This window comes from Apteryx mantelli, chromosome 14 (assembly GCF_036417845.1).
Source record: "Apteryx mantelli isolate bAptMan1 chromosome 14, bAptMan1.hap1, whole genome shotgun sequence".
Classification (NCBI taxonomy): Eukaryota; Metazoa; Chordata; class Aves; order Apterygiformes; family Apterygidae; genus Apteryx; species Apteryx mantelli.
The window spans coordinates 6,943,494-6,969,352 of NC_089991.1; the positions used below are offsets into that span (position 1 = coordinate 6,943,494).

The 25,859-nt window shown below is 54.9% G+C and overlaps 1 protein-coding gene across 1 annotated transcript in view; it reads right to left on the minus strand.

Moving 5' to 3' along the window:
• FLT4 (fms related receptor tyrosine kinase 4) overlaps positions 1-25,859 on the minus strand; it is a 61,170-nt gene that overhangs the window by 8,180 nt on the left and 27,131 nt on the right. Inside the window, exons 3-26 of the mRNA XM_067304771.1 lie at positions 23,453-23,727; positions 18,940-19,052; positions 17,890-18,052; positions 17,430-17,569; positions 16,771-16,939; positions 16,180-16,297; positions 15,361-15,512; positions 14,439-14,601; positions 12,917-13,061; positions 10,086-10,194; positions 8,640-8,999; positions 8,244-8,390; positions 7,430-7,561; positions 6,998-7,104; positions 6,580-6,715; positions 5,653-5,757; positions 3,951-4,064; positions 3,624-3,712; positions 3,176-3,323; positions 2,247-2,341; positions 1,622-1,744; positions 1,049-1,160; positions 628-727; positions 208-313 (exon numbers count right to left, since the gene is read on the minus strand). Coding sequence (XP_067160872.1) covers positions 208-313; positions 628-727; positions 1,049-1,160; positions 1,622-1,744; positions 2,247-2,341; positions 3,176-3,323; positions 3,624-3,712; positions 3,951-4,064; positions 5,653-5,757; positions 6,580-6,715; positions 6,998-7,104; positions 7,430-7,561; positions 8,244-8,390; positions 8,640-8,999; positions 10,086-10,194; positions 12,917-13,061; positions 14,439-14,601; positions 15,361-15,512; positions 16,180-16,297; positions 16,771-16,939; positions 17,430-17,569; positions 17,890-18,052; positions 18,940-19,052; positions 23,453-23,727 — 3,421 coding nt within the window. The remainder of the gene's footprint in view (positions 1-207; positions 314-627; positions 728-1,048; positions 1,161-1,621; positions 1,745-2,246; positions 2,342-3,175; positions 3,324-3,623; positions 3,713-3,950; positions 4,065-5,652; positions 5,758-6,579; positions 6,716-6,997; positions 7,105-7,429; positions 7,562-8,243; positions 8,391-8,639; positions 9,000-10,085; positions 10,195-12,916; positions 13,062-14,438; positions 14,602-15,360; positions 15,513-16,179; positions 16,298-16,770; positions 16,940-17,429; positions 17,570-17,889; positions 18,053-18,939; positions 19,053-23,452; positions 23,728-25,859) is intronic.

Consider the following 25,859-nt stretch of genomic DNA (forward strand, 5'->3'; position numbering starts at 1 on the left):
GATGCAGTGAAAGGGCTGCTGCAGAAATGGTCTCTCCAGTACCACTGGGGCACAGACATCTCCAATCCCTGAAACCTTGCATTATCCCCTGGCCTACACCAACGCCTGCATCAGCTTGTGAGTCAGAGGAGGGCACAGCAGGGGAGCTAGCAGCGTGGGAAGAAAAAGCTGTCTGGAGATGAGCAGGGGGCACAGAGAGGTTTTCACCTGCTGGACGTTTTCCTGAAGCAGGTTCCCCAGTATCTCCACCAGGTCAGAGAAAGTTGGTCTCTCCTTGGGATCCCCGTGCCAGCAGCTCAGCATGATACGGTAACTGCCAAGAAGAGATGACAGTTGTATGGCACAGAACCCACCTCCCTCACCCACTCTGAAGCTCTCACCCATGCAGCACCTGCTGGGACAGAGCACACCTATGCTGGGAAGGAAACCTTGGCACCTAGCATATTGGCCATGTTTCTAGATAGCCTGGACCTGGATTTGAACCCACGTGACCTGCCCTGCAGGCAGCTGCCTGGAGAATATGTGAAGGAAGTGTTGGCTTGTCCCCCACCCTGGCTGAAAGGTCTTTCCATCCACCAGCGGGGCTTGCCCTGACTTACGCTGGGACCCAGGAGGTTTTGGACTCACATTTCTGCTGTGGCGTACTCTGGGGCTCTCATCCTGGTACCATCTTTGAGCCTCTGGCAGAACTCCTCGTTGATCTGGACTCCAGGGTATGGGGATGCCCCTAAAGGAGGTCCGAAAAGGGTGAAGGGGGGTGGGAGGGTGAGGTGCACCATCAGAAACCAGCCTCTCCCCTGAGACTGCCAAAATGCTGGGAGATGCAGCCTGGGTCCTGAGCGCTGCTGGAGACAGGCCCCTCTGCCGCAGCAAGGAGGAGACTGCCTCCACATGCCTGGCTCCCATCACCTGGTTTCTGGGAGAATGCAGCCTCCGCATTTGTTTTGCCCACATCGATGTCTCCTCCTGCAGACTCATTCACCGAGCTGCTACATGGGAATAGAGGTCCTGCCTTCCCTGGCAGTGTGTGGCCTTCATTAGCACTCACCTAGTGAGAAGATTTCCCAGAGGAGGACTCCAAAGGACCAGACGTCGCTCTGGGTAGTGTAGACCTTGTCAAAGATGCTCTCTGGAGCCATCCACTTCAGTGGGAGACGAGCCTGTGGGAGGAAGAGGCAAGGCACAGGTGTTTGGTCAGGGGACACAGCCTAGGGCCGAACTGCTGGTAGCCACGGGAGGGAGGCAAGGAACTGGACCCAACAGCCTTGCTCCGCTCCTCCCTCCATGGAGAAAAGGATGTTTGGTTAGGCCAGTGGGAGGGACTGAGATGCTAAGGTCTGGTCACTAAAATGAAGGGAATAGAGATGAACAAGGAAAGAGAGAAGAAAGAGAATAAAGGAGAGTGAGCTAATGATGGGTTGAGGAGCAACAGGAAGGAGACAGAAGCCAGGTACTGGAGGAGGACTGCACATCCATCCCAACAGCCCCTGGTCCCAGTCACACAAGTGGTTTCACCCACCCCTTTCCATCTTCTTTTTCTCAACTTATTCCAGCCCCAGGATAGTTCATGAACACTCATCTGAGGCCTAATCTATACAGGGTTTGAGGAGATGGCACTCACACTGCCTTTCCTGACATAGTCAGGGTCCTTGTAGATGTCCCGGGCCAGGCCGAAGTCACAGATCTTTACCACATTGTTCTCTGACAGCAGGATATTGCGAGCAGCTAGATCTCTGTGGATGCACTGAGGACACACAAAGAGGAAAGGGGCAAAATCAGAGGGACAGGAACCACTATCAGAAAGCGCAGAGCTCTCCCCTCCCCTTGTGAACCTGAGCTGTTATGGAGGAATGATGGAGGAGGGAAGGAGCTAAAGATAAAAATAAAAATGGGAGATAATTAAGGAGGGAATGAAGAGCAGGAGAACGGAGTTCCTGTCTTTGTCTTGCCACAGACTTCCTGAGTGATGTGAGGCAAATCACTGAATCTCTCTGTGTGTCACCTCTAAAGTGGCCATAAGCAGTTCCCTAGCGTGCAGGGTTTTGTCGCAATAATCAGTAGCCATGAAGTACACATAGCAATACTAGAGATGGGAAACAGCCAGGCAGAGAGACTGCCTACCATGTATGTCTGTATACATGTACATGTGCGCTCCGAGGCTCTGCAGTTACACCAACAGCCCACTCCAAGCTTCCTCTGGTCAGGTGGGCACACAAGGAGAGGAGCGAGGGAAAGGGTGGACTCACCTTTCGGGATGCCAGGAACTCCATGCCGCGCGCTACCTGGAAGCTGTAGCAAATCAGGTCTTCCATAGTCAAGGGACTTTGCCACAAATCATCCACTGTCCAGGAGCACAAGAAAAGAAAATTGTTAGACAGCAAATTGTCTTTTGTCCTCCTTGCTTCCCTCCAGGACTGCGGAACACAACTAGTCCCTTGGTGGGATACAGCTACTCCCTGGTGCTAACCAGAGTACCAGCTCCCCTCTAGGACTTTCTGGTGGCTGCTCTGGTGGCAGAAAGCACATGGAAGAAGCTGCTTATGTGTGAGGAGAATGACTCCAGCCTCCAACACACTTCACAGTCAGACAGAGTTGTAGGGAGCAGGGCTGGAAGGGGCTTTAAGATCAGCTCATTCACCTTCTGCCTCAGGGAGGACCCATTCCTTGTCCCCTCTTCCTTTAGGCTAAAAAATCCACAGTATTTTAATCCTCCCTTCTAGGATTTCTAAATCTCTCATGATCCTTCTAGTCATTGCTATGCTTTCACCAGCTGGTCTCCATCCTTCTCGAAGGGCATACCCAGCACTGGCACCCACACCAACCAAGAATTAAAAGGCAAAGAAGGTTTTTGGAGGGACCACATTCATGAACACTGTCTACTGGCTGTGGCATGATGCACCTGGAGCCTCTGTCATATTAGACCTCTGCATATGCAGGACATACTGTAATAAAAGGTCAGTCCCAGCCCTGGAGAACTGACACTGAGTCCATTACAAGAGACAACAGATGAATATAATAGCCCTGTTGAGGGAGCTGCCACACAACAGCGGAGTGATCAGCGCTGAGGCAAGGTCCCAGCTGCCCACTCATGCCCTACTCAGTCCCCACGGCTAGCTGAGTCTGGCAGTTGTTCAGTGGGCCGGAGGGGGAGCTGCTGTCAAGGCCAGGGTATTACCTTCCTGGATTGGCTGTGCTGTCTGGCTCTTGTGCATCAGAAGGCGGTTGAAGATAGCGCTGTCACTGGTCCCAGAACGACTCCTCCTGTCTGCTCTCACTGCCTCCACGATGGACTGAACCTGAATGCGCAGCCTGGGTGACTTCTCCTGGCAAGGAGACCAAGACAAAAACCTCAGCAGGCAAAAAACAGTATAATCCCTGCACCCATGAGCTAAACAGTCTTGTCCTGCTCTTAGACTGTAATCCTGGCCTGGAAGCACCTATCACCCACTGCAAAAAGAAATTATTTCCCTGATGTTGCACGTGAACCAACATTACTGTGCGGAGCTGACCTGCTGCTAGACAGAGGATATCTTTGTCTCATTTACAGATTATGTTCCAAGCCACACACCTTCTTCCTTCCCTAACCATGGGGCAGGTCCCTAGGGGCAAAGGAGGCTACCTACCCTATAAGGACTGAATCCCTCCCTCTTGGTCCGCAGGTAGTTGGAGAGATTTCCATACTTGCAGAACTCAACGATAACCATTAGTGGACCTGATGAGAAGAAAACAAGGATCAGAGGAAGAGGTAAGGGCTTGGGGTGGTCAGAAGCTGACCAGACTTATGTTTGATGCAGCCATGCTGAGCCATGGCATCTGCCCCAAAGTGCACATGGACACCCCAATAACATCCACACATGTCCCTGCAGTCACACACACAGCCAGCAGAAATGGCACAGGGAGGAGCACTGATCTTCATGAGCAGGCACAGCCCCTTGCCCTGGGATATTTACCATTGGGTTTGGTGCAGGCGCCCAGCAAATTCACCACGTTGAGGTGGTTCCCGATGTGAATGAGGATCTTCAGCTCTGACATCAGTGCCTTGTGCTCACTTGCGGTAGCTCCCTCTGGAAACACACAGACCAGGTCATGACTCCTCCTCACAGCTTTTTCATTCCCCCTCACCACCTTTCTTCTCTCAGCCCACACCGTAATGATGTTAATGCGATTCTCGCTGGGCAGGGTGTGACCCTGAAGCTTTTGCTATTACATGTGTCCCTATGAAATGTCAGGGCCTTGACCGGAGCTCCCAGGACCCCTACTGTAATGCGTGGGGTGGTCCCTGCGGCTGCAGGGACCCGCAGCAAAGGAGAACACAATGTGTCCAACAAACTTTTGCTTGTGGTAGTTGTGCATGGAAAAGATCACTTGAGGCTTACATACAGCTGCGCACGTTTGAATCTCTGGCCTTTTGGCCTCCAAACAGAGATAATGAGCCATAAAACCATTTGAAGGAAAATCAGAAACAAAAGGCATCTGAGTCTTTTGATTATGACTGAAGATAGAAACTGTTTCAGCTCAAATCCAGAAGGTCTTTTTCTAATTCCTCTCCTACATGAAACACACAGCACTGTGCCCCTGCCAGCTCTCTCTACTACATTTTCTGAGTGCCTAACTCGAACCAACATTTGCTCCTCCATAGGTATTCCATCTGTGAGACCGCCTGGTGTTGCCCTGTGACTGTTTTACCCTCAGGGTGCATTCTCCATTTTTATGTGCCTTTACATATTTCTCTGCATCTTCCCTATGCATTTCACCATACTTGGGAGTTTGCAAATTTAGTGTGAGATAGAGAAACAGCTTCTTCAGCTGCAGCTGATGGGCCAGGTAAGAGCCATGCCTCAAAGGACTGTAGAACAACCTTGCACAGCCAGGCTTCCCTCTGCAACTGCTGCACAGATTGTGTGTGCACCTGCAATAGCAAATGCTGCTGAGATGAGCCACGACTCAGTTTCCGCACACAAGTTGCTGCTGGCCAGGGACTGCTTTGACATTTTATTTGGGTGCCAAGTTAAGGGATGATGTTCTGGATGTCTTTTTGAAAGCACGGCTGTAAGAGCTTAAGACCTCAATTCTGGAGTGAACAGGCTTTGGGTGCAAAGCCACTTCAGCCCTCCTGAGTTCAAGAACTGCAACCTACTTCCTTACCCAGCTCTGAACCTGGCCCATAAACATGAAATACAGGCACATTCAAAAGATGGTGATTAGAAGCAGCACCTCCCTCAGTGACCTGCCAAAGTGAGGCTCTGCGTTCTTGTTCTTCCTCTGAGAAAGATCCTGCTCTTTGCCTTTACAGACAGCTAAATTCCCTTGAAAGCCTGGCTGCGAGCCCTCCTGTCCGCTCTGCTGCTTGCCTCCTAGCACAGCTGACTGGGGCTAAAGCATCCATGAGAAGAGGCCAAGAGGACCAACTGCGTCAGGGGCCAAGAAGTCATACATTAAAAAGTTGGCTCCAGCTCCTCTCCCCTTGGCTGAAGGCTGGCTCAGGCAGGAGCACACAGGAGTGCTTGTGGGAGATAAGACATTCATTAAGGCCCTGGAAATTTTTTTTTTTTTTTGCAAGAGACAGATATTAACAAGGTGGATATTCCGGGGCAGATGCCTCATCTTTTGTTGTCTGCGTGGACTGTATATCCTGCTTCCATGTCCACATACCTTTCAGCATTTTGACTGCTACAGTCTCACAGCTGTTACTTTTATTGATCCCAAATGCTGATGCTTCCACCACCTTCCCAAAGGCACCGTGACCCAGGACTTTACCTATGGGCAAGGAGAGAGGCAGTGTGAAGGCAGGCAGGTGCAGCGCAAGGAGAATGGGACAAAAAACAAAAAAGCCAACAGGAAACCATGGGAAGAAGAAAGAAAAAGGGTCATAAAGGAAGAGGAAGGAGTGGAACATGTGCCCTTCCCAGGTGGCTGCTTGCTCTGCTGGTGAGAATAAGAGAAAGGCCAAGGGGAGGAACTGGGAAGAGCTGGCATGGACAAAGTGGAGGAAGGAAACAGCCTGCAGAGGTGAGGGGCTGTTTGTCGCCCTCAAGCAGAGCGCGTGGGAAAGGTAAGTGCGACACCTTGCAGCAGAACAGCCAGGGCTAGTGTCACTGCTCTGGGCCTCAGAGGTAGTCCACAGCCCTCTGAACCCTCCCAGAGGGCAGGGGGGTGTCTTGGCACAAGGTAGGGTAACAGATGCGTTCCTGGTCCTCGCTTCTGGATGGCAGCTGCTGAACTTGGGGTACCTGCTGCAGGCTGAGCTGATCTGTCCAGTCCAGACTGACAGAGAGCACGAGGATGTGTTTTAATGCATGCCCAGAGGTCTTCTGATCCCAGTGATATCTACATGGGTATGCCAGGAAAGTCTGGGCTTACAGTTGGTTCAGACCTGTATTTACCAGGCAGAGTAGCCAGACTCAGACCCAAGCACAGCTGAGCTTCAGGGACAGTCTGGGGAAGAAGACTGGAAGCCTGAAGCAGAGAGAAGGCAGCAAATACACAGAGGGGTGCAAGAAACCTGGAGGGTGAGTGGGAAGGGTGAGTGGGAAGCCCTGGCTGCAGCGTGCGGAGAGCAGGGATGAGGCCCCAGCTCACCTAGGCGCAGGCGGTCTCGTGGGAATTCCCACTTGCTGGAATCATAGGGCAGGTATTCGCACTGCTCCTCCAAGGGCACCTCGCCGGGGTCCATGATTATGGAGAGGTAGCCAGTCTTGATGTCCGCATGGGCAGGCTGCAGGAATCAGCAAGCACAAAGGGTGAAGAGACACCTTCCTTGCACTGGGTGCAGACTCCCAGGGTGGATTTGGTTCTTTTACCTGCCTTGACCTGCTTCCCCTGGCAAAGGCCATTCCCTGTCCTCTCTTATGACCCTGTCCTTGGCAGTGAGAGCATCTGGAGCAGCACTCAACAACCTCCCCTTGGTGGATGCTCTCGCACAGCCCCTGGGAGGCCACTGTGGCAATGATGCTGCCCCAGCCTTCTCTAAGCCCCTGGGGCAAAGGCAGCCACATACCCTTTTGATGTTACAGAAGATGAGGATGAGGAGGATCCAGAAGAAAACAGCGATGACCCCAGTCCCAATCAGGATCACAATTTCCACGTTGGTCCTGTCATCAGAGCCTGTGGGACAGGAGGGAAATCGCAGCCCCAGAGAGATGCCTGTTCCCTGCCCCAGCTCAGCCGTCCCTCATGCATGAGGACACCAGGGAGGTGCGTTTTCCCTTGCTCTGGGTACTGCAGAGCAAGCTCTCTCTGAGGAAAGCAAAGCGGGTCAGATGTTCCCTAGACTATCTTCAGAGCCTCTTGTGACAGCACTGTGCCACCAGTGAGGCCAAGGGCTGTCGCTGCCCTCCCACTGCCCAATGTCACAGGGAAGAGGTGTGGGACCTTGGTCGTGCTCCTACTCAAAGGGGTTCATCCCCAGGGGTATTGTGGCTGCTGGTACCTTCCACAGAGACGCTGGCTGAGGAGTTCACACAGCCCTTAGCATTGCAGACGCTGCACAGGTAGAGCCCAGCGTCCTCCTCCCGCACCCTCTGAATGCTCAGCCTCTGGTTGAAGTCTGCCAGGTCGATCCCTGTAAGGCACGGAGGGTTACGGGCTCAGTGCGAGGGGTCTCTCACAAGGACTTAGTCCATTAGTATGTTGGCCATGTTCAGGCTTAAAACAAGGCTCTTATTTTTTTGGTTGATTCGTTCTGGATTATGGGGAGCCTGGAATGAAATTGCACCAGCTGGTAGAGACTCTCCTCTGTAGCCTGATGGTCCCAGAGCTATTCTGGATGGGCCTTCCCCAGGCAGTGCATGGAGGGAGGGATCCCCTCACAGACAGTGCTGGATGGGGGACCATGCTCAGGTAATCCAGATGGTGCATCAAGCACTGCTTCAGCTCCAGGACCTGCTCCTTCCCCTCTGCAATGCCTTGGGATCCTTCCCATGTTCCTTTCATGGGATCTGGGTTAGGCCCTGAGCAGAGATGCCAGGCACTGGGTTGAGAGTGAAAAGATGCACAATGCATCTCTCTGCTCTCCAGCTGAACGCACAGATGCACAGACAGTGCTGAGCCAGTCCCTAGGGCATGGACTTGGCTAGGGAGAGTGCAACAAACCAGGGCAGAACATGATTAAAACCAGAGTCCAGCCAATTCAGAGAATGGGTGCCTTTGCCAGGGCACAGCAACTCCCAGAACTCAGCAGCATCCACCTCTCTGGCCTCCGGACGTGAAGCCCTGCCTTTGATTCACCCCCCAGCCCACTGTACCTGACACTTCTTCCACCAGCTTCTCGTCTTTGTACCAGCTGATGTCGGGAATATGGTTGCCATCCACCTTACAGCGCATCTCTATGGAGTCACTGACATTCACCCAGATGTCTGTCAGGTTCTGCTTGAGGCGGGGGATCTCCAGGGCTGGAGAAGCAACAAAAAGAGGAAGAAGAGAAAATGGGAAGCTGATTGTTTGGAAAAATAGTTGTGCTCCTAGGGAGCTTTGGGTCTCTAACCTCTGCTGGCAGGTGTCTTGGGAAGTGGGTGCCCTGCTTTTGCCACCTTGACTTTAGCTTGCTTGTACGGCTTCCCTCAAGGATGGCCTGGGAAGCTGACAGCAGCAAGAGCACCCCCCTCTCCTCCATCACCCCTGCCTTGCCTGTGGACCCTCACCCTGCACAGAGATGTATTTCTTGTGGCAGTGCTTCTCCCGGGTCTTCCGGTTCTGCACCTCGCACACGTAGTCTCCCTCCTCGCCCAGGGAGATGTTGGGGATTGTGAGCAGCAAGGTCGCGTCATTGGAGTCCGGCTGGAAACGCAGCTCCCCCTGCATTTTGGTGGCGTAGTGGTGGACGTTCTTGCAGTCCAGCACCAAGGGGTTGCCCTCCTCATCGTGGAGCTTGGAGAGGTTCAGCCGATACCACTGCAGGTTCTCATAAGTGTAGTTGTCCGCATTGCAGCTCAGCTGTAGGTCTTGCCCCTCTATGGGCTCTTCTGAGGGCTGGGATTCAATCTCAAACCCATCTGGAATGGCTTTCAGGAAGAAAATGAAGATGTGGCTGAAATTTCTAGGCTCAGCTGCCAGACAGAATGAAATTGTCTCCTTGAGCCCAGTTCTCTGAGACCCCCTACTTTCAGCCAGTGCAAAGAAAACCATCCTAGAGCAGAGTTGTCCCATGCAAACGGCCAGCAACCGACAGCTCACACTCAGCGGGGTGCTAGGGGATGTGCTAAAGTCCCAGGGTCAAATTAAGATGGGGTCACAAATGAAACGAGGTTGGAGGGTCTGAATTTGGCTGTTTCTTGTTCTTAGCTCACACGCAGGGTTCTGGATTTCTTCCATCAGTAATTGTGCACACATTTGCACATACAGGAAGCCATACAGCTGAGCTGGACAACTGCACAGGCAGAGCATTACTGGAGCAGCAACTGTGGATGTTCATCTTCCTCCACAAGGGCTGGTATCTGCTGACAGCATGGGTATTACCTAGGAGGGCAAGGAGCCCAGGGTGCTGGGGCCTCTGCAGACAGTCATGAAGATAAGCCTCTGCCCTCAGATATCACAGACTCTAAGCAGCCTGCTGTGCCCTTGCTAGGATCCCTGTCCTCAGTGGACAGGGACGGGCTCCTATGGGTACAAGCTCCTGGTGGCAGAAAGCTTGTGCAGCACGGCCCTGTACGGTCCGTGACTCCAGCCAACTCTGCTGGGCTCCAGCTTCTACAAACTGGGCATCCTCCCAGTGCCAAAATCTCCTGGGGGCCCTGCTGGGCAGGGGGGTGCCTGGGGCCAGCAGTACCCTGCCTGGGAGTGGGTCAGGCAGTGCCACTAGAGGATGCTCTTGGACCAGGCACGTCCCCAGCCCTGGCGCTGCCTGGGCCAGCGGGACCTTGCTAGGGCTCTCCAGAGCCCAGGCCCAGGCAGCCCTGGCTCACACCAGCCCTGCCTGCCAGCCCCTGCCCGCATAGCTTACTGCCAGGGCTCCAGGCTTCTGCAGCTCGGCAGAGCCCTGGGGCGGCCCTGCTTGCCTGCTGCCTCCCCGGGCTGCGTTTAAAGTGCATGATACGATCGATCGACAGGTTTAGGCAGACAAAGATGGAGGGGGCCTCTGCAGTACTTACTGGTCACGTAGAAGTAGATCAGCCGCTCGTCTCGACCCACTTTATTAGAGGCGATACACTTGTACATGACGGAGACGTTGGCCTCCTGGATGGCCAGTTTGCTGACTGTCTGATAGGGGAAGAGCATCAGAACGAGTTAGCAAAAGTGAGAGGGAAGAGAAGCAGGACTGTTGCTGCCCTCTGGCAGACAGCAAAGCACCCAGCAAGCCCTGCCCCAGAGAGTAGCTGCACCTGGGAAAGATTATGAAAATGGCCCCTTATTCAACACCCCCTTGAGCATTTCAAGCCTCGTCTGTTGGCTCTAGAAACAGCAACGTGGTTTTGTTTGTGATTTCTGCTCCTTTCACAGAGCCCAGCCAGCATGGATTCCTCTCCGTGGGCTTCTGGAGCAATCTGCTTGCTAAACCTCTCCGTTCCCTGAGCACAGCAAGGGGTACATGAACATGATTCAGGGCTGAGGAGACAGCTAAGCTCCTGCCAAGCCTCATAACTGGGAGGACAGAGGGCAAGGACACAGAGGACTGGACTCCCTGAGCCCCCCACTGCCCGCGGCACCCGCACTCAGAGCCTGCCTCTCCCTCCTTCTGCTCAGACATGGGGCACGTGTGAGGGGAGTCCCTCGCCGCCTTGCAGAGTGGAGCTGTGCCTGATGCCGACATCCTCTGCCACCAAGTGACTGCTCAGTGTCCCCTGGAGTTCAGTAGGGTTTACAGGGACTCAAAGATGTATAAGCACCTCTTTTATCTATAAGTGGAAATCAGACCTGAGAAAACATCCCAGCTCCCACCATTTCACCATCGTCATCTTCCCCCTTTGTATTCCAAGCGTACATAGGCACAGTCCTAAAAACTTCCTTCTCTCTCCTTCCATCATCAAGACATGACCAAGATCAGGCGAAGAGCCAGGCTGCTGTCCTGGGAGCGCAGCCCCGGGAGATGTCGCCTCTGGCTAAGCCAGGAAAGGCAGCTGGGGAGCATGGCTCCTCTCCTCCTCCCTGGCTCACGCTGCACGCGTGTGAGCTGCCAAGCATGTTACAAGCACTCCCCTTAGAGGAGATCTGCAGTTTGAAGCACAGGTTTCTCCTCCCTCTTCCCAGTTCAAATGACAAGATAGTTACATGCAAAATTTCCTCTAACGAGACAACATTTAAAATGCAAAAAATTGAGTTCCTACAGGGGAAGTACTTTGCCTTTACTATTCATCCCACACACTTTCGGATGCATTTCAGTTCTAAGCAGCAATGTATTAAGTTGTGTTAATCAGAAAGAACAGTCGTTTATTCAGCACATTCAATACAGCTGAACTGACCCTGCTGCTGGCACTTTTGTGCCTTTCCTGTTTCTTGGGGATTTTCACTCTGATCAGCCCTGTTACATTTGAGCTGGGGGTTCTGCACTTGACATCATCCTGCTGTCCGTGGTGCATTGCTGTGCACTGCACATGCTGTGGCTTATTCTGGCCTTTCCCAAATAAAACCAGAGGAGACTGGTAAGAGAAGACAGGCAGAAAGGAGAGGGAGAGAGAGGAGATTTGAGGACAGAGCGTCCCACTGAAAGCAGAACAGTTCTCTTCTCCCAGAGCTCTGGCATGTCCTTGGGCTGCACAGTCCAAGTTGGACCTCCGGGACAGTTACACCCAAGCAGACAGGGAGTGAGAAGGACACGGCTGAGGAACAGGAGGAAGAGATGAGAGAAGAAGAATGGGAAAAAAAGGGAAAGAGCCCATGGGACAGAGGTGAGAGTCACACATGGAGGGGAGCACAGGGGCACCCCATCCATGAGCTCCCAAAGGCCCTGCTCACCTCCCTGGGCAACACTGATCCCAGCCTCTCTCTCCAGCTGCTCTGGGAGAAGCAGCATCGGCCCCTGCCACCCTTTTGGCATAGCAACGAACTGCCGGCCAGGGCCATGGAACGGGAAGTGACTTTGGAGGTGTGTAGGAAAACAGGAACTGACTTTAGGAAATGGGGGGCCATTTGTTTGCTCTGCATCCCTCTGCGAGCGGCCGGTGCCTGACACGAGCCGGGAACAGGAACCCTGCTGTGGCGGAGGGCGCAGAGCTGACGCTCGGGGCTACCAGAGAGGCAGAAAGAAACAGGCAGCGAGCGGTGACTGGGTGTTCACAGGTCACACGCTGGAATGAGGGAGAGATGTTCCTTCCAGAGAGGAAACGCGCTGTGACAGAGGGACGGGCTCCGCGGGGCACGCACGTGCTCTCGCTCGCATACCTGCAGCGGATGGGCGCTAGCATTTCCACACAACCCTCACCCCACCAGGATGTGGGCAGCTAGATGAAATGCCCCACCAAAAATGGGCATATTCCTGAGGTCAGAGATTTCCTGATCAGCCTGTGGCTCCCGTTGCCCCTTTCCGGGTGGCCCAGCCTGCTCTGCAGGGTTTGACTGGCCTCTCCGAAATGGCTCAAGCAGGAGCCCTCAGAAATGGCCACGGGAGCCCCCAGAGTGGGGCACAAGCATTCCCTGTGTCTTCCCCGGCTGGGTGCCCCATGTCCAGCAGCAGTCAGGGCAGGGGGAGCAGCACGAAACCTCCTCTGCAGTCAGCGCCAGCAGGAGCCTCTCTGGACGTAGGGTAATTTCTCAAAGAAAGACAACAGCTCTCCCTCGCCCTGGGGCTGGTGCTGCCTGGTACTGCAGAGCCCCAGAGCTGGGAACGGCCAGGCGATGGTTTACTTTAGCAGCTGAGGTGTGAAGCCTTTCCCCAATCTGTCTCTGCTGGGCTTGTTTCCAGGCCGCTTTTGCTGGCCGATCGTGATGGACCCCGCTGAGGGCTCCTGTCTCCAGCTCCCCCCTCCGCGTGGGGACACGGCCTCACCTTGTTCCGTCCCTCCACGAACTCCACCCACGTGTCAATGCTCTCAATGGGATTCACCGCGTCCTGCTGTGACACATCTTTCCAGTCCTTGCACTCAGGCATCCGGTCCCGCTGATGGCGCCTTGCTGCCCGGTGCCTGCTATTGCTAATCCATCAGCCAGGGAAAAGGAGAAAGAGGAGAGAGATGAGAGGGTCAGCTGGGAAGCAAGCCAGCAAAAAATAGCTTTTGTGTCTGAGAAATGATGCCCCTGTTCTCCGACCCTGCAAAATTGCCTGTGTCTCCTGGTTACATGGTGCTATGACGCTTCATAAGGGTGCTCTGCAAACACCAGTGAGCCCAGGCACTGCCATGCCATAAGTGAGAGTATTTATCTTTAGATATGAAAACTGAGGCAAGAAATGGGTACTGGTGTCCCAGGCAGGGTCTTCACCCCCAGGCCTGTGGTTTCATCCTTCCCTACTAAGGATGGAGAAAAGCAGAAGTGAAAACCCCTCGTGTACGCCCAGGGCAATTCTCAATGGTGGTTTGCTCAGCAGTGAGGTCTTAAACCCATGCTGGGACTGAGAGTCAGGGATCTCTCAGCCTTGCTGGGGGCTGGCCTGGAGAGCAGAGGGTGCAGCACCCATGGGTGCACCTGCTGGCTCTGCTCCCACAGCAGCCAGGAGGGAAAAGCCCCAAGTAGAGATGCTGACGTCTCATAGGGGCTTGGTGGCACCTCTTTGGGGCTGAGGCAGGCGAGCAGGGAGAAGAGCCCAAATCCGCCAGGGAATGGGGACACTGCAGTCTGGAGGCAGTTTCTGACACGCAGGTGGAGTGGGGAGACGCGGAGGGTCTGTACGAGATCCGGGCTGGGAGCTGTGGAGGGAGAGGGCTCACAGCAGCAGGGAAGCGGAGGGAGCTGAGCTGCCCAGAGCGGGGAGCGCGGGGCAAGGGCACGTGGTGGCAGCGCTGGGCAGAGCGCTCGGAGTGGCGAACATGCCGGTGAGCTGTGTAAATAACAGGAAGCCCGAAAGAAGCCTCCTGTATCCTCTGTAGCTACATGAGGCAGAAACACAGCGGCCTTGGGAGACAGTGGTCATAATTCATGGGCCCTGCTGCTTCCTGGCAGAGCCACGGCACGCTCGCATGCGACGAGGAATGCTCCGGTGTCCTCAGCTCGGCCAGGGCCGGCGCGGGGCTGCACAAGCCGGCCTCCTCCGGACACTGTGCCAGTGTAACCCCCCAGCATCCCTTTTCCCTCTCCCCGCAAGACCCCAGCTAAAAGGCCACCGCAGCCCTGCCTGGTGCTTCCCAGGCTGCAGGCAGTGGGCCGGTGCACTGGCAGTGGGCACGTGCCCTTCCCACCTCCTGAGAGGTGTCCTGGGACAGGGTCTCGGACACAGCTGTAGCCACAAGGAGCCAGAAACGCTGCCCTGGCCCCTGCTCCACAGCCCCGCAGCCCCCCAGCTCGGAGGGCATCTGGCACTCTGGAGAGCACAGATGCCCACAGCCTTTCTCCTGGTGGCAGTGGGAGACACTTACAGGCTGCGTCGGGAGAACATCCGACAGGGCATCCATGGCCTCCACTGCCACTGGATCACCTCTGGTGCCGGGATGCCATAGACTGTGCAGGTGAGGGCCTGGGGGCTCCTCCGGGAGTAGATGCTCGGGGAAGAAGCTTCCTTCTCATGGATGCGCGGAGGAACTGCAAGCATCAGAGCAACAGTGTCCATGACCAGCCCAGGCTCAGCTGCTGGGTTTCCCCAGGCCAGGCACAACCCTCTCTGGGCCCAACTGCAGAGAGACCGGTCACTAAAGCACCACAGCTCTCAGGGCAGCTCCTGGGGAGCTCAGGCCACACAAGGCAGAGCAGGTTATACTTAGGCAGATTCAAGTGATGTCATTTCTCCTTCCTCTGCAGGACGTCACTGTCTGGATGCTGCATGGCTCAAAGCACTGCCTGGCAGCCCCCAGCACAGGGCTGCAGAGCCTGCAGGGACAAATCCCCAAGCGGCAGTGCCCTTCCACCTCTCCTTCTGCTGGTAACTAGATCCCATTTGACAGGGACTGGTTTCCACCAAGGAAAAACTCCCTGGGAGCTGGTGGGCACCCAGAGGACTGCTCCAGCTCCAGACTCCATGCATGTTGCTGCTTCCCTGCCCTGAAATCCCCATCCGTCAGGATCACCCTCAGCAACAGTCCCAGCTACAGCTGGGAAACAGCCACTGAGCAAGGGCTTTCTCTGCCCAAAGAAGGAACAAAATCTTCAGTGTCCTCAGCCCCAGTCCTGTGCCCCAGTACCCAGGCCACAAAGAACCAGCCTAAATGTAACTGGAGCATCCCTCAGCAATGGGGGAGAAGAAGATGTAGGTTCCAACTGCTTTAGGACAGCAACAGGGGCTCTGGTCTCGGAGCAGCCCAAAGGCCGTGGGCTCAGCATGCTCCCCCTGGCCCCATCCCTTACCATTGACAATTAACTGGAGGCTGATGCGCTTCTCCAGCCCCGCCAGCCTGTTCCGCAGAACCAGCGTGTACATCCCGGCGTGCTGCTCCGACACATCCTTGATCTGCATTGAAGATTGAGATTGCTTGGGAATTAGCTTCCCGTCCTTGTACCTGCAGGGAGGCAGAGAGAAAATGCAGCCACAGGGAGGAAGTGTCCCACCAGCAGCCAGGCAGGGGCTCGCTGGCCCCTGCCAGAGCACATTCAGAGTGCTCCGTCATAGCCCTGGGGACCTCTCTGGAGGGACTCCCGGGCCTTCCCGGACACAGGCTATGGGTCTGCGCTCTGTCCCGTATGGATGTGCGCTGGGGTGGGGGAGGTTGTGTCTCTGCCTTGAGCACTGCTGTGCCTGTGCAAAGCCCTGGCTGTGGCATGAGGGAGCCGAGCGCTCCCAGGTCCCTGCCAGCCCTGGTGGACACGCAGCATGGCATGGTGCGCAACCCGGCCCTCTCCCTGCGTGAGCCCCGCTGCAGGGGTGCGAGAGGAGCAGCTCCCATGGGAGCCCTGCTCGGCCTCTCCAGACAGCGCAGTGCTGCAAACCCAGGCCAGGACCTTTGCAGCTTCTCTCCCAGACTTCACCTCTCCCCGTCCCAAGGTGTGCTGGTGAGAGCCATGGGGGAACACCCTGGGGACACGGGCAGCCCCTCCCCAGGTGGGAGAAGGCAACATTTGGGATGACCTTGGCCCAAATGGGACCTAGCAGGGAGGCTAGCCTAGGCTTCCCTCCTTGGCAGCGGGAAGGAGGACAGGGGGTGGCTCAGGCCAAGAAAGGTGCGTTACCACTGGAAGTCTGGTGGGGGATAAGCCACGACTTTCACCGGCAGCTTCACGGCTTCGTCTCCTGCGGTGGCTTCTATCACTGGGCCCTTCCTCCACTCCACGTTGATGAAGGGCTTTTCTGCAAAAGCAGAGCCGAGCATGGAGAAGAGGAAAGCACAAAGGGACACGTTATCACCAAGCTCTGCTGCTCCCCACAGGGCCAGACAGTGAGGGCCAAGGCCAGCTCAGTTGTCGCAGCAGCCCAGACAAAACCGACTTTTGCCACAGCGATGATGAAGTCAAAATATCTGAAAACCCCTCTTCTCCCCTCTGCCCATATGCCTCCAGTCCCTCTTCCACATCCGTATTCCCAGCAGGCCCTCTCCCTGGAGCAGAGGGGAAGGGATGGAGGTGGCAGCAGGCAGTGCCGGGCAGGCCGGGCTGGTGTGGCTGGCTGCTGAGAGCCAAAGAGCTCCCTCTGACTTGTAATCATGAGCCACTTGTAGACCCTCCACTGTGTCTTGGGCCAAGCACCTCCCAAGAGGCCTGGGGATTGCTCTGCTTGCCGGCTTGGCTCTCAAGCCAGCTGTGAGGGGGCAGAAGGTGCCGTACCATGCACGATGACGTCGGTGCTCTCCTCCAGCATCTGGGCACCATTGGTGGCAGTGCATGTGTACTTCCCCAGGTCCTGCTGGCTCACATTCTGGAGGGTGAGGATGCTGGAGAGCTCCGTGTGCGTCTGCAGGGACCGGCGCTCAGGCTCCGTCACTGCCCGCTGCGTCTGGCGGGAGACGGCAGAGGGAAGGGGATGAAAGACACATTGAAGGGACAGGCCATGCGGATGGGCTCCTCAGGCTTGTGCTTCTCGCTGCCCATCACCTCTCCCCAGACATCCCAGGCAGGTGACTCCACCAGTGACTGCCATCCTCGGGGATGGGAAGGCAATGAGCCCTGTCCTGACTGGCAGCCCAAGGCTGGGTCGCAGTTCAGCACAGATTTTGCTCCAACCCACAGGCCAGTAACCAGGCTGGAAACCCTGTAGCTGAAGGCAGTGAGGACCTCAGGGAACTTCCCTCTGCAAATATTCACAACAGCCTGCCTCTACCATGTGGCAAAAATGCAGTGGGGAAAGGAACCACTTGCAGGCTCTCGGTAACCAGGTCTGTGAGGCTGGAATAGCTCCTGGCAAGAGGAACAGTGAAAGGCCTGGAGGGGATGACTCGGAGAGGGAAGGCGTTCAGTGCACAGTGAGCTGCTCTGTTTGCTGGTACCTGTTTGCCAGGGTAAGTCCACTGGAAGCGGACGCCGGAGTTGAACTCAGCCCACACTGTGCAATTGAGGACCAACTTCTCTCCCACTAGTAGCTCCATGGCTTTCTTGGGGTACAGCTGGATGTCATACAGCTCGCTCCCTGATGCACAGGAGGCAAGAAAAAGACATTTGTGATCTATTAACTCTTTGAAACTAGATCTGAATATTGGAAAGCAGCACAAAACACATTAGCAACCCAGGAACCTGCAGCTCAGACTGTGCAGTCACAGGAGGCTGGGTATGGCCTGCTACTGCTTGGTGCATCTCAGCCTGGCACACGGCAGAGAAGATATGAGCATGATGAAGAGTCCACTGAGCTAGGCCAGGACCATAACAACCCTGTGAGACACCCTGGGGATACAGCACTGGAGAACTGCAAAGCCGTCCAGACTGCCCTCATGTATGTTCCCAAATCCTCACCTGCGATGTGGATGATGAAGAAATTGGATTTGAAGACCTTCTTGTCAATGACAGTCTCGCACTGGACGAACAAGGAGTCTCTGATCAGGTGTGTGGGTACCTGCACTCCCTTCTTGTTGTCCCAGAAAGTGCTTTTCCCATCAGGGTAGATGAGGGAATTTTGCTGGAAAAGAGCAACATTTTGCCAAATGGAATGAGAAGGTAACACTATTCCCATCCTACCCCTTCCTGGCTTCCTGCTGGCTAACATGGCCCTTCTGTGGGAAGAAAAGATGCAGCATCAAGTCATGCCAATTTCCAGCTCTCCCACCAGAGTCTGTCATCTAGGAATTGCAGCCGCCTATGAGGCCCTGAGTGGCCGTGTCCCGCACAGTGAGCCTCACCGTCTGCAGAGCGGGCCAGAGACTTCCAGGAATGGAAACTGATAGTGATAGCTAAGGAAACCGGTGCTGATGGCCCAAACGTAAGCCCCAATAGGATGAGTGCTGACCTTGGATAGTGTCCTTCCCGGGCAAGGGAAAGGCCCCTGGCCCCCAGAGTGTCCCTGGAGACCTTTGTACAATAGTAACACTCATCCTGGAAGGATGTACTTGCATTGTAAAAAAAAAAAAAAAAAAAAGAAAGAAAAGAAGAAGAAAAAAAGACGTGCTGATAATAGAGTTGTTTTCAGTCATCAGTCCCAGTGCTGCAGCCTCCTCCCTCCTGGGGCTGTCGACCACCTAGAGGATTTGTAGATCACAGAGACCAGAGCAAACAGGGGACTGTGGGGGGAAACAGGATTAAAACAAAGTCTTGTTTTGCTTCACAGAGCTCCAGGGAACAGGAGCAAGGCTGGCAGGAAACCTATGGGGTCTGCCCAAGGGAACTGGTCAGCACAGCTTCAACCAGCAAATAAAACGAGGAAGCCAGTGGCTTGTACTTTCCATGGAAAATGTATCCCATGCATTTTCCATTCCTGGCAGTGCCTGTCCTGCTTCCACACCGGCAATTAAAAATGCACAACAAATGCACTACAGCTTGGCCCAGAGCCTCGCGCGGCTGAGCTCTCACCGAGATCAGCGTGACGTTAAGATCGGGGATGGACACAAGGCATGGTACCCAAGTGTTCTCCTTCTTGCTGATGAGGAGGGTCTCCGGCTTGTTGATAAATGGCTGTTCGAAATCTGAGGGAGAGACATGAAGAAAAGAACAACTAAACAGAGGCAAGAGAAGAACTGGGACAAGGGAGGAACCAGAAGAAAAGCAGGCTTTCTGGCTTTCACTGACACAGTGCGAGCTTGCTAGAGGGAGTGGTGCTGAGCTGGACGGCCCGATCTGCGATAGCCAGCAGAGACACCCCGAGCTGGGGAATGTGAAGGGAGCAGCAGGGCAGGCGCTTGGGCCGGCCGGCTCCTCCGTGCCGAACATCGCGCCAGCCGAGCGAGCAGCACGCCTGCACCATTCGGGCACTGCTGGAAATGGCCTCCCCCTGGTTGGCCCCCGCCAGGTCTCCGCCAGGGTTTGACCCAGGCCTTTGCGAGCGGCTGGTCTCTGTTTGAGTTCATCCCCTGCCCAGCTGGTGCCTGCACGTGGCCCCACGTCAGCGGGCGGCGCGGGGCCATGCCGCCCTGGCACGGTGGCCGGCAGCGCGACCTTCCAGTGGGGAGGAAGTGATCCACAGCGCAATGGTATGCAGATGTCATCCTGCAGCAATCCTGGCCGGCAGATAAACAGATGAGCTGAGATTTCCAGGGCTGCCACCCCACCGCCTCCCAACTTCTGCAAGCGCAAATATTGACAGGAAGAGCAAAACCACCCCAAATTAATCATTGAAACGACTTAGCAAGTCCAGTGGTATTGCACTAAACCTCCTCCATGCAGGGCATGCAATGCAAGCCCCCAGAAGCAAATGCTCGCAGAAGGGGCTGCCCTGTCCCGCTCCGCACACTGCCTGCGCCCAGCGAGACAAGCCCCCACGGGGCTCCACGGCCAAGGGGAGTCAACAGCAGTATGTAAAGGAGCTCTGCCGTGGCCCTGACCCATCATGCCAGGCACCATTCAGACAGAGCACAGAGATAACCTGACCCCAGAGAGCTGGTGAGCTAACAGGGAGTCATGGACGCCCTTTCCCAGTTCTTTCCCGCTGGAAAGAGCTGGTGAGACCAAGACACAAAACCCACTTCTCTCCCAAACCATGGTCAGCCAGAAAGCCTGGGTTAGGCTTGTCTTCCAGCTCCTTGTGTCAGCTGCTGCTGAGGCACTTGCTCACCTGACTGCTTGGCAATGCTTTTCTTCAAAATTAGTATTTCAGTTTGAGTTTTTTTCTACTTTTTGGACACTCCTGAACAAGGAGAGCCTACCAGGCACAAAGGAGCAGCCACCAGCGTTGACTAAATGGAACAAAGACAAAACTGGAAGAAGAGACAGCAAGCTGCAGGGCCATGAGGCCTTCCCTGGCAGCACATCACTGATTGACAATTTCTTCTGAAATACCGTGCCCTGCCTGCCCACTTCTGCAGAGACACGTGGCTTCATGAGCTGCTGTACATCGAGACTGGTCCCTAGTGTCTCCAATGCCTGCTGCTGCCAGCCTCCTTCCTCTGCAAGAGTAGCATCTCTGGAAATATCTACCCAGTACATGGCCATGATCAGCTTCGTTTGTGGAAACCGTTCCCAGTTGAGGGAGCTCCATAAGGAGGTGGTGGGTCCCCAGCTGGGAAACATGGGACTGCCGCAGGAGCTGCTGGGGGAAATCTTACAGCTTCTGGTACACTGGGAATCAGATTGAATGATCCCAGCAGCCTTAACAGGTACTCTCTATTCACCTGGATCACAGTTAAACTATTGATTAAACTAGGGACTGTAGTGTGAGGAGGGCCATTTGTCCAGCCTGAGGCCTGAGACCCTTTTTCTCTACTACCCAACCCCTAAAGCTGCCCATCTGAAATAACAAATCAAAGATGAAAGCAGTAATGATCTCCATTTGGGGATCCTGCTATTCACATCACATTGGGCCCAACACAATCCAACCTAGTGCTCATGTTGTTAAGCGCATAAGAGGATTCCTTTAATTTTTGGTATGTAAAGCTGTTGCTTCAGTCATAGTCATGCTGCAAAGACCTACTTTGGGTCAAGTGCTTTTTTCTACAGCTTAAGGGAAAAAAAGCCATGCATAGGGAATGTGTTGGTCAGCTGTTCATAAAAATAGGGACTGCCCAGAGAAGCCTTATCTTTATCTTCTGTAGCTTTTCACTGCCACAGGATTGCTATCCTCTGAAATCGCAAATATGTTTCTGAGCATAAACATGTTCCTCATTCCTTTCCCGAGCCCTGGGCAAGTGAGAAGGAGGAGACACAACTGCCAGAGGTGAGAGACCATGAGGTCCCCTCCAGGCTCAGATGGCAGCCAAGAGCTAACTGATTTACTGGGCAGGCCCTGCTGCCAATGAGCTTGTGATTCATGCACTAACTCCCTGCTCTGACCGCGTTGCATATTTTCTCTAAGGCTGTTTTAATGGGTCGGATGGGAATAATTTAGCATCTTCTTCATTAATATATGCTAAGCTTTATGAGATGGGGGATGTACATATCCTATTCCACCCTGACGAGGCATTCTGTATGTTTACAGCGCTATCTATAGAGGTAATAAAACACACGCCTAACCACACACACAGGAAATAAGACATATGCGTGGAGAAATCAGCGGAGAGCTGAGCTGCAGGTAAAACACAGAGGAACCCATTTTTCCAGCCAAGCACAGATATGTTGTTCCTGGCAATTCCACCAAGCTCTTAACATGAGAAATGAGGTTGATGGCTAAATCTGTGGTCTGATCATGCTGTCTCCGAACATCCCTGACACTTACATCAGCCCTCCTAAGCTCTCTAGAGACAGCTTCACATTGCAGCCCAGCTCAGCAGGAACAGGCAGGGCTTTATCAGGAGGTTCTGCAATGGCTATGGTTACCATATGCCTGGGTTTTCCTGGACATGTCCCTTCTCTTGGCTGGAAAGTCTGTCCTGGCAGATCCTGTGGTCTCCTGGATGTTTGATAGCCATAAGAGGGCACAGCCTGAGTGGAATCAGTGTGAACATGTGCTGCATAGCCATGTGCACCGCAGTGCTGCGAGGTGTTGGCTGGATCCGTTGCCTGCACACTGTCCACAAGCACTGTGAGTGCTACGCGCCCTGAGAGTGTGAGATTTATTGCCCAAAAGCTACACCGCGTGTGCGCCTTTCCTGCCATTGTAAACAGGAGAGCCATTAGTGAGCTGCAGATGAGGCCAGGGGTGAGAGAAGGTGGCCAAGGGGACAGAGAAAGCAGTGTTTGCTGGATTGCACATCATGCCTGATTGTTCTGAGAGATTTGAGGGCTGAAATTGAAAAAATCGAAACCCACCTCCACAGACGAATCAGGCCCTGGCAAAAGCATACCCTGCATGTAAGCCACGTAGGTGGTACTCATTTTCCACCATGTGCGTAAGCAGCTCTCTGCCTCCATCCTGACCCAGCCCTCAAGAGCAGTGTCTGAGCGCCCATCTGCAAAGCATGGACATCTCCTCACGACATGCCCGGGGTGCAGGGAAGCTCTGTCCAGTTTTACTGATGGACAGCAGAGCCCATGGGAAGATGAGGCAATTGCCCAAACAACCACAAACCCCAATTCCTCGCCAGCGGTTTCCCAGCTTTTTGTGATTTGCCTCTGCATTTTTCTCTGCATAGTTGCAGAGGCAAATTTGGCTATGCCCTGGGACTGCTGAAAAATGTGGCTTGTATGTCATGACCTGCCTGGCTCGTGACAACTGCACCAACTAATAAACGGCAGTGGAAAGAGAAATAGCTCGGCCAACTGTTTCCAGGGGACAGCGCTCATTTATCTTGCTCCAGTGAGCCACTAGCAGTGTGGCAGGGGAGATGGAAGATGAGGAGCCCCTGGGGCGCAGGGAAATGGAGCATTGGCCCTGCAGCTCCGCAGCCCTTTGCTGAGCTAAGGTCCAGGCTCCAGGCCTGGCAGACAGCCCGTCTCCTCAAAAACACACCTCATAGTGCTACCCGCATGGGCAGCCCGTGCTCGGACAGCACAGACTGGAGGCGTGTGGGGCTGCCATGGCAGGGGGCTCATCCGGCACGGAGAGGAGGCTGCACATGGTGGGTATGCACCGCTCCTCCTCTCCCTCTCTCCATCCAGCGCTTTATGGAGCATTATTGTCCCTATCTCCGCTCCACCACTAGCGCCTCTGAGAGCCCCCAGCTGCCCAGAGACTAACTCTTGTGTTTTTTTAGCGGTTGAGCGTCTCCGAGGCCCGGCTCTCACTCCTTAAATTCCTGCATTCCAGCCCGGCTGGAGTGATGCCCCAGGGCCAGGAGGTAAATGAATCCTGGGCGCTGCCGCGATCCCCCAGAAAAGGATGGATATTGATTCCCTTGCAGCATGGGGAGCTGGCCCGTGGCGGCGCGGCTCTGCCCTGCTGCCCTGGGAAGCCGGGGGCATGTCGGGCTTTTTAATCTTCCTGATCTTACGCTGCTGTGTAGGCTGCCCCTGAGCTCCCCCAGCCCGAAGGCACGCACCGCCGGGGGGCTCTTACCTCTGACAAACACGTAGGTGCTGACCGCCGTGGTGCCCTCGATTTTGGCATCGATGTACTTGTAGTAGCAGCGGTAGTAACCCGTGTCGTTCGCCTGGGTCTCCGTCAGCACCACGACTTTGCAGTACGGCTTTGTGCCGGTCCCCTCGCAGTCGTCTTCCCGGATCGCCCGGCCGCTGCTAGGGGCTGCCGAGGCCGCGGACTCAGTCTCCTTCTCCTTCCCGGCGGGGTCCACCTTGCCCCCAGGCCACGACCACTCCAAGGGGTGCTGGCCTCTAGACACAGGAAAGGGAAGAGTTAGCCATGGGCTGGGCAGCATGGTCTGCCCGGGATGCTGGGGGTTTGATGGGCCCCCTGCCCCCCTCCCACATACCCTGCGCGGCTCTGCATGCGTCTGCACATGTCCCAAGCAACTGCTGCTTCGGGCCATGGTATGGAGGAACAGCCCTGCTCCATGGAAGAAAATGGGCACGAGGAGATGTCCACCAGCCTCACTAATCCAGCGCTTGCCAGGCAAGCAGAGGGCTTGTCCGCTTTCCCAGACCAGCTCCCAGGGAATGCTAGGCTATAAGACATCAGTCCGCTCAAGGACAGGTCTCCCCCTCTCATGACTTTGTCCTACCAGTCCTGGCCAGGATGGGGAGCCACTCAGGGCCGTGACGGAAAGGATCCATTAATTCTCTATTCCCTCTCATTATTAAAAAAGCTCATAGTTATTAAGAAGGCACACAGATGTGACAAGCTCCCTTGGCTCCGTGCAGCTGCTGGCTGGGGCTCTCGGTGTGATGAGTGGAGTGGGAAGGAGAGTGGAATGGAAAGAAAAAGAGAAAAGCAGGAAGGAGTCAGAGAAAAAGGAGCGCAAGGAGAAAACAAGAGGAGGCTCAGCTGATCGCCTTCTGTCCAGCTGCCGGCTGCATTTCCTTCCCTGCCACGGCGGGAGGGGGTCGGCAGACAGCCACCTGCCCTGGAGGCCCCCGCGAGCCCCAGCACGCTCCTCTGGCCGGCCTGGGGCTGCCGCACGTTCCCATCCCTGCTGAGCCACACGCATCCCTCCGACGGAGGGCGACTGCAGAGCCTGGTCACCGGCCTCGTGCGCAGCGGGGCCGAAAGGCAAACAGAAAAGCCCAGGAACTGCAAGAACCCCCCAGACAGAGCGTGCACGTGTGCATTTATATATAGCCGAGGATCTCCAGAGCTGGGGACTCGCCTATGCACATGGAGGCACACGCGCGCGCTCTAACACAGCTTGAAATAACTGCACTTGTTTACTACAAACAAAACAAGCTTTTATTCCATGCTGAAAGTTTCCCCCTGTGAAATCAGAGCCCCTTTCAGAGAAAGGCCTAGTCCACGCTTGGAAGTTTGCCAGCGTAGCTGAAAGTCACTTAAGAATGTTCGAAAAAAGAAATGGAAGGACAGAAGACATCGCAAGAGACAGCTGTAGGGGCAAAAATGGACTTTTGTCAGTACCGTTTGTTCTACTGGGGGAAACTGGATTCATCTGTTATGCAAGCAGGGAATACGCATGTTGGCATAAGCGGCGCCTCTGGCAGGGGACTGCCAGCGCAGCTCGGCGGGCGGATGCTTTTAAGCGCAGCCAGGCCACGACTGTCACCGATAGCTGGGGACAGCGAGGAGGAAGTGAGATAAGGTGCCCTCGGAGGGCACAATGGGAGATCCGCTCAGACACGGCGAGGACAGGATTTCTGTCCAAGCGCGGGGGGAAGACGTGCCCCTTTGTTTGTCTTTAGCAGACGACTTGCCTTCCTGCAGACTTTGCTCTCTTCCAGCACCTCCAGCTTGCCGCTGAGCTCGTGCGGATGAGCTTGGAGGCTACGCACCGCGCTCCCCCTGCATCAGCAGCCACAAGGGTTCTGCAGCGGTGACATGCCCCCGGGGACAGCCACGCAGCCCCTCTGACCCGGCTCGAATGTCTGCATGCACTAAAAATCCCGCCAGTGCCCGAGGCGGGACTAGAACAGCAGCTCTGGCGGCTTGTCTCCATGAGTCACAGGGAGCTTTTTCAAAGGATCATAGTCTCACAAACACTTTAATAAAAACAGGACTCTTGGATTTTGCATTGTTCCCATCCTATGCATGTACACGGAAAAGAATAGTAAATCTCATTGCCAAACTGATCACGCAGCAGCCTCTGCTCATGCCCTTTGCTGCTGTGCCCACAACCCTGCTGCACAGGGCGCAGACTGCGCCGCTGACCCTGCTCTTGAACTAGGGTCGAGGGCCCCGACAGCCCAGGGGAGCCCCAAAGCCCCTTGCATTTGTGCAGGCATTTTCAGCATTCCACGTGGAGCAGGGTAATTGTACGAGTCTCCAGCGTTTCCGCTTTCTGTTTGTTTACCCGCTGGGATTTTCACGCATTATCAGATCCACTTGTTTTACTAACCAC